The sequence below is a fragment of the Taurulus bubalis genome (assembly GCF_910589615.1).
Source record: "Taurulus bubalis genome assembly, chromosome: 16".
Classification (NCBI taxonomy): Eukaryota; Metazoa; Chordata; class Actinopteri; order Perciformes; family Cottidae; genus Taurulus; species Taurulus bubalis.
The window spans coordinates 13,066,250-13,074,593 of NC_136604.1; the positions used below are offsets into that span (position 1 = coordinate 13,066,250).

At 38.5% G+C, this 8,344-nt stretch overlaps 1 protein-coding gene across 1 annotated transcript in view; it reads left to right on the forward strand.

Moving 5' to 3' along the window:
* The window catches only part of gabbr2 (gamma-aminobutyric acid (GABA) B receptor, 2), a gene marked incomplete at both ends in the record, with an annotated part of 156,504 nt that extends 148,537 nt beyond the window's left edge, over positions 1 to 7,967 (forward strand). The window contains 2 exons of the mRNA XM_079231766.1: positions 5,211 to 5,328; positions 7,802 to 7,967. Of these exons, the coding sequence (XP_079087892.1) occupies positions 5,211 to 5,328; positions 7,802 to 7,967 (284 nt within the window). The remainder of the gene's footprint in view (positions 1 to 5,210; positions 5,329 to 7,801) is intronic.
* Between the last annotated feature and the right edge of the window lie 377 nt (positions 7,968 to 8,344).

Here is an 8,344-nt window from a genome sequence, read left to right on the forward strand (position 1 = left end):
GTGTATTTCCCTATAGCCCTATTGCCTTCCTGTTAAGGTATCAGTGTGATGCCACCCATTTTAGGCATTCAGCACTTACAAAACACATACACATAGCAATACTGATATTGTATATCGGTCCAACACTGACCAATTTAGTAACATATACCATTATTTTAATAAATAACAATCCAGTACATTTATAAGTATATATGTATTTGTTACATGTTGTTGTCCAAAGTTAGGAAAGTAATGTTTAAGTTAAGCCTGATGTAGTTTTATACATAAAAGATTGATCTCAGTCTCTTCCAAACAGTGAGGCATACAGCATATTAATCAAACACTGGTAAAGGATCTTACTCTGTATCGGCAGATACCTAAAGCACAGGAATCGTATCAGTATGGGGAATGAAGAAGTCTGATCTGTTCTTCCCTGATAGCTAGTCCCCTTGTGGCGCTCATTGGATCGATTGCTTTAACAACCTTTGCCAAGCTGTTGCATGTCTTGATGCCAGACGAAGTAGTCAACAAGGTGGAGTGGGCAGAATCAAAGGTCTACCAGGCAATGAATAGATGAATAGAAAGATACAATCTCACAAAGGCCTATAAGGAGAAACGGTGTTGATGTTTGGTGGGCGTGAAGTAACAAACACATAACTTACTCTTGTGATGTGTTGATGCTCTCCATAACAATCAATGCAACCCATGTAAAATAATTTCTTCCTCACTAACTGACTGGGGTTGCTCAGCTGGGTTGTTTAATGCTGCTTCTGGTGGCTGAAACTAGATTGCAGAACTCTGTATAGATCAAGATAAAAAAACAAAAATGAGCGGCTCAGTATGATGCAACTCAGTCCTGTCTCACCTCAATGCAGTGTGATTCAGTCTGATACATTTTAATATAAAGCAATGTGTATATAGCTGTAATGAGGTGGTACGCTTATTCTTCTGTTTCACTTTATTTCTGCAGTTACGTTTGCATATTCAGTGGCTTTCATAAAGGATTTGAATGCTGCTTTCAAAGCAGCAGCTTGAAGGAATATTGTGACTTTTTTTCCGTTGCTGGAGCTCCTGTCAGCTGCAGGTGAAGAAGGGACACATGAGTGCTCTGTATGACAGCAAGTCTGTGACGTTTCTGGGGATGAGTCATACGATTAGTTAAAGTACCTGCATACTCCACTGCTGCTTAGCAAGTTTTACACACACTGTAGTCGCACTACTCTCCCACATTCTATTATTAAGCCCAGTATGTGAGTTCACACTTGATTTTGCACCTAATTATTTGATGTGTGGGATGTTGTTTTCTGTGTTGAACAATGTATTTGAGAAAACAATAGAGAGAAGATTAAAGAAGGGAGGAGGGGTCAGTTAAGGTGAACCATCATTGGGTGAGACATAGTGAAACAAGGAGTAACACATCAGGTGCTAAAATCTAAAGATACATGTCATCTCCCTCTTTTCCAGAGCCTGTGTCATTTATCCTCCCAATGTCTGCCCGATACAGGCTGTTTGAATTGATGCAGCTGTATCTTAGACATTATGAAGCCGGGGTCCTCAAATTGGATCAGTGACTCTTTACACCCCAGCAGCATCGCTTTGCATTAGGCACCATTTTACCAGACGGAGGGTGAAGTGATGTGATGCCACCAGATTCAACACGTCTGATGCACATGGCGGCAAAAAGCTGCTCTCAAATAATGGATCTGTCTGAGTTCGGGAAGATAAAAGAGTAAAACAGCTTTGCCCATTCTGCAGATTGGGAGCAGACGGTGTTGGAATTGAGCCCTTGGAATTTGAGAAGTTCCTCATCTGTGAAAGTTTTTAGTTACGCAATGGTAGTTCGTTAGTACATTCACCAAACAATGTGTCAAATGCCTCTTCTTTATGTTTAGGTTGGTTCTCTTCTTCCTTGTGTTTCTCCTTCCTTGTCTGGCACACCCTCCTGTTTTAGCCTTGTTAGTTCCCTTACAAGGATTGATCTGAAATATGAATATGTCTATGTGTTTGCACAATTTGTTGATGAGAGCGGCTTAGTGTTGTCTTTTTATGGAACGCAGAGAGCTCGAAGTCAGTGCCAATATTATTTTTGATTAGTAGATAATTAGTAAATGAGCTACCATCTGTGAGATCTTTGGATTGTCTTAGATTTATCTTCACCAGAATACTGCATCCAATATTATAAGTTTGATGTTTTGTTTTTTTTGGTCATATATCAAGGTTAAAATGTGGTTGTGAATCATATTTCCATTCATCAAGAAAGGAAAAAAAGAAAGAGTGTGTCATATTACCTGAAAATAATTAGCTTGCATTATTTAAACGAAGACCGTTTAACATTTTTCCATTTGTTGAAAATAATCTTTCTAAAGTACTGGCAAGGCAAGTTTATTTGTACAGCACATTTCAACAATAAGACAATTCAAAGTGCTTCACATAAAACCAATAACAGCATCAAAACATAATGCAAAATAAAAGAATATTTAAAAACAAAGAGCAGCAGCCAGCAGCTGGCGGCTGATATCAGGCTTAATTTCCGTTCACTAAAATTTAAATAGTTTGGGCTCGTAGTGTAACATTTATTTTAGACTCAATCTGTGTATGCACTGTCCTGGTTAGTTTGTTAGGAGAGAACAAAGACACTTTTTTTTCTCTAAATGTGTGTCAGATTACTAAAAACAGTCATATTTTAAAACATGTTTTGGGTCAAGGAGTAAATACCTCTCACGTTGCCACCAGTTGGACTTGGTAGCAATAAGTGCATTGGGAAACAGTCATTTTTAAATTGGGAAAAAAATACAGATAGCTGACATGCCGTCTAAAAGAAAAGTGCTGGTGGAGAAATTATCCCTTTGCCTCCTGGGCATATGGATCAGATACAATGAAGTAAAGAAAGGGCTGTTTTATTAATTCACATAGGCATAATCCTGCTCCTGCATGTCATCAAGTATTTTTTTTAAACTGACAGATGAATTCAAATTTAGTAGAGCCATAACCATCTCAAAGCAAGAATAACATATTTAGCGATCGACTGACCTTGCTACAACAATTGAAAAATGCATTGGAGTCTGGGTTGGGAATATTTTCACGAGAATGATCTTGTGAGGAGAGAAGGAAAAAGAGAGATCAGACAAAGAGAGACAGCACATTAGATGCCGCTCAGAAACGTCAATCTGACATTATGGAAATTAAATCACAGGTTATTAAGCCTCCTTCAAAGATCACCAGTATATAATCTTTGCCCGGCCTCAATCTGCTTGTGCTTGGCAGTCATCATCATCATCATCATCATCATCATCATCATCATCATCATCATCATCATCATAATCATAATCATAATCGCCTGCTTCAAACTGCAGTCATCAGTGTTTATAAGAGAGCTGGTCTAAATGTATTGAGGTCCGTGAATGAGTGGCTGTTATAAGTGTAGAACGTCATGTCAACAGCGATTACCCTGCATGTCTCTCTCTCTCTCTGTCGCTCTCTCTCTGTCTCTGTCTCTCTGTCTCTCTATCTCTCTCACCGTCTGTCTTCATAATGGTGGTTGACAGTTAAGTTTTCTGACAGATTAACTGCTGAGAACGTAATTTCGACTGAAAAGTTAGAGGTCATTGTTGTTGATAAAACGCCATCATGTTGATCATCTTCATTATGCAACACAGCAGTAATTTATTTATATTTTGGACAGTTTGTGCAGCTTTACAGTTGAAACCATTATCTGCAATACAGCTCATCAAAGTCAATCCAAGACACTGGGAAACTAAGCAGCAGCTCAGGGTTGTGGTCCATTGACATTTGAAAAAAACAAAATCAACAACCGAATACTTTTTTTGTGACATGAACACCTATTCTGAATCCATAAAGAAGTGTATACAAATCTGTGTCTGTGCTTTTAACACAGCTCTGAGAGCTACAAGGTTTTTCTTTCAATGTAAAGAGGACTAGTCGGCTTAAAAATAGTTCAGCGAGCTCAAAGTGATCAGTGAATCAGGTCAGCAAGTGCTGGGAAATCTGGGACAACTGGAGAGAAAACTGTAGGGGGAAAAAGATCATCCCATTACTCTCCAGGTACAGTTTTTAAACAACGTATAAGGCTGTTTACTGCAATTCTTATTGTGTTTCAACCTCATCTGCCCCCGCAACATCCAGAGCGCAGAATGCAGAACTCAATGTTGGGAAGCCTCTTCCTGTGTCCTCTCCACCTTCCTCTCTGGATAAGGGTTATTTCTTTCTACCGTACTTTGATGCTTACGTTTTAGTAAGTTTTAGTTTTTACCCAGGCTTTAAAATCACCCTGGATATGTCACTATTATGACTAACACAAAAGTGGTTTCTCATTTTAGCTTATTAATAGGTTTTTTTGCAACGATTGTCCCCTTGGCAGTGTTTTAGTTCTTTTATTTTTCATATGTTGACCTCTTTAAACTCCTTCACCTGCTAAACCCCTGCACTCTATCCTCCACTAGATGACTCATTCCACACAGCTTCTCCAGTTTTCTTTTTGTTACCAAAAATCTTCTGTTTGTTTGTTTTGTTTGCTTTGTCTTTCCATTTTTTTTGTTGTGTTCTGTTTGTCTCTGTCTCTTGTCTCCAGTGTAAAGTGTCTTTGAGTTTCTTGAAAAGCGCTACATAAGTTTGAATTATTATTATAGTTTTTTCCCGGACTCTACTTTATTGCCAAACCAGTCGACACTACAACTGTAGAGATGTCACTAAATTGGACTATCATATGTATATAGTGTATGAATGAAAATTCAACACACAAAAGTAATGTTTGGCGTTGCGATTATTTTGTCAAGACATTTCCTATACACACATATTTGGTAATTAAGAGGTGAATTAAGCTTCATTAGTTTTATATGGGATTGTGGATCAATTTGAGGAGTGCCTATATGGTTTGCATGTTGCAGTGAGGGGCACTGGTCTGGTCTTGGTCTTGACCTGGTCCCCACCCCTCAAAATAATGGTCTTGTCTCGGTCTTGATACACTCTGGTCCTGGTCAAGACTTAGTCTTTGTTAAGATGGTCTTGACTACAACATTGCTGCTTGTTGTGGTTTGCAAGATAGATTTGACCTCTGTTTGTGCATCGATAATAACCCTTCACAAACCCGGGAATTCTTTTTTTTGGTAATGTATTAACATGCCTTGTACCCAGGACCCATCAGTTAGGTATGACAGCCCATTTGACACAGCCCACCATCTGTTTTACAATGCCTACATGTGTTTGTAATGCAGATGGAGAGAAGTCGATACTGAAGAATCACCTGGAGCAGAAGCCTCAGGCGCAGTGGGGCTCCATGGATCCTTCCAGAATAAACAGAGGTCCCCTCGAGGATATAAACTCGCCCGAACAGTGAGCGTTTCTATTTCTTCAGCACCTCTACCCCCATGTCCTATTCCCTTTCCCACTGTCTTTTCAGCTTTTTCATCAGACTACACATATCACAACCACCAGCAGTTCTCAGGCGGTTGCTTTGGCAACAGAGCCCTGCGAAAGCATGGACTGGCCCTGTACATTTCTCCTCCATGCACATCAACATACATGTAACCACATAGCATGTGTGTGTATCGTTCCACCATGCTGGACTTACTGCAGCATATATACTCAGTCAAATGCATTTAAAAACACACACATGTGTGCTTGTACAGTATGCATGCATTAGACATGCAGTTGATTGATCTGTTGGTCCAACTTGTAAGAGAAGATGGTCTTAGACACTTGTGTTGTGCCAAATGCTGATCTCCATTTTAAATCTGCAAAACTGTAGACGTTATCAATGTGTGTGTGGGGGTACATTATGCTTCATTGAGAGTTTTCCCTCCTACACGTGTTTAACTAGACCCAGGAGAAGAATGTGTAATATAGAGAGACAGATGGATGGAGATGGGAGAGACAGCAGACAAAGAAGGGGTAAAATATTGTAGAGAGGGCAGTTACAGAGAGAAGATGGATTAAGACAGAAAGATGTTTCGACAGGAAAGAAAGACTCAGAAGAATATGAGACCGAGGAGAGAGAGTGAGAGAAAGAAAGAGGTAGAGACTCACAGAGGCTTATGTAACCAGTGATTTACAGTTCGCATTGGAAGCAGCTCTGAAAATAGACAGGGAGGAGAAGTAAAGGAACACTTGGAGCTATTCCCGTGCCGCATAAATGTTTGATCACATGGAGGGAAGAGAGACAAAGAGACAGCGAGAGAGACAAGAAGAGACAAATATAAAGAAGTGAGAAAAGAGGTATGGTAAGAGTAAAGATAGAGGAGGACAAATGTTAAGACTTTGTGAAATGGCTAATGCTACCAAAAGTCACACACCAGGTGCATGTTGTTAAATGTACTCTGTGCCATATTATACGTCAAAAGATGTAAACGTGTCCTTCATGAGAAAGGTGTTTCCATCACAAATAGAGCAGGTCAGGACAACTGATGGGGCCCATTAATATTATAAAGTTTACCTAATTAAAACTTTTCTCTCTGTCTATCACGGATTGAGCTTGGATTTCAATACCCCCTCTTAATTTTTTTTACATAACTGCCATTTGGTTATGTAATTTGCTTGCAAGCGGCTGGCAGTGGCGCTAGGTGAGAACTGTCACAGCAGGCGGAAGCATGAAATGTTCTTTTTGTCGGATGATCCCAGAAGCTGAGAGGCACGGCGGATTCAGGGTTTAGTGGAGAAGGGACTGAGGTGCGAAGGAATACAGGAAAAACTATTGGAAAATGTGCTGTGGTCTCTATGAACTATGCTTTGCTGTTGTGATCCATTTTTTCTATGTTACTGTATATGATGGTTCCTGACTATTTTTACTACCTTTTTCGCATCCCCTTATAATAACTTGAATTGGCGATCCAGCCATTTTGAAGAGATATACGTTTGATAACTCATCACTTGATGATGTGTCATGTGAAAACATATACCCAAAATACTTTATAAATGAGACAAACAATGCACGCGAGCCTTTCATATAAGATTCAATGTTAAAAGTAGGCTATAATTATCAGAACAATATTTAATGTGGCTCGAAGTTGTACTGCGGATTCAAATGTTTGATAAAGCACTTTTACATGTATTTGAAGACCCTAATAAAACCTCTTTCGGCCCATTTGTGGATCCTGCCCCTGTCTTTGAGAGAAACTGAGCTAGGGTTACGTCATTTATAGTTAATAATATATATATATATATATATATATATATATATATATATATATATATATATAATATACGTAAATGTAAAATCTATATATATATAAAAATATATATATAAAAAAATATATATAAAATATATAAATATATATAAAATATATAATAATATAATAATATATTATATAATATATAATTATAATAATTATAATTATTATAATTATATATTATATATATAATAATATATATATAATATATAATAATAATAATATATAATAATATAAATATATAATATATAAATATATATAAAATATATATAATATATATATATATATATATATATATATATATATATATATAAATAATATACGTAAATGTAAAATCTAGCCCAGTCTCCCAAATAATTACATTCATATTGGATTTTGCAGTACTTTTACATAAAAAATGTTCTGTGCCAATTTATCAAGTTTTGTGACTTTAGATGGACGGAAAGTAAAGATGTGGAGGTCAGCGTGGTGGGTGGGAGTGTAGGGCTGCCAACTTTTATTTTATTTCAAGTTTCCAGTAAAATAAATAAAGATATGCATGTGAAATACCCAAAAATTATACTTCAGTAAACTTGAGGGCATGTACTTAATTACTCTGTATCTCTGTCTCTTCCATTTTAACTTTTCTTTTCTTTCTGCAGCATACAGCGTCGACTGTCCTTGCAGCTTCCCATCCTGCACCATGCCTACCTACCTTCCATAGGAGGGGTTGATGCCAGCTGCACCAGTCCCAACGGCAGCCCTGGGTCCAGCCCACGGCACAGACACATGCCCCCCTCCTACCGGGTAATGGTCTCTGGCCTGTGAGCTTCCTTCACTCCCCCACCTGGCTCTTTGCAGAGGAGACATGTATGGTTCTTTTTTTCTACAACAAATAGACTGATATCGTCAGCGTATGTGCGTATTTTGTCTCGGAACAAGGAGGACAAGGGGAGAAGAGGGGGAGGGGGGCCGAGTATAACTCTTCGTACCTCTTCACCCCAGCCTCTCTTGAGAACTGAAACCCTCCGTCAGGAAGGGGTGGGAGGAGACAAAGTGGGCACTGAATGACTCTGACAAACTCCCATGATTCACAGCAATGTCCCCTCGTTCATCCGCTCCCCTTGCCCAGGCAAATACACATATGCACAGTCAAACAAACAAAAACACACTCAAATACACACACAACCACAGACACACTGACA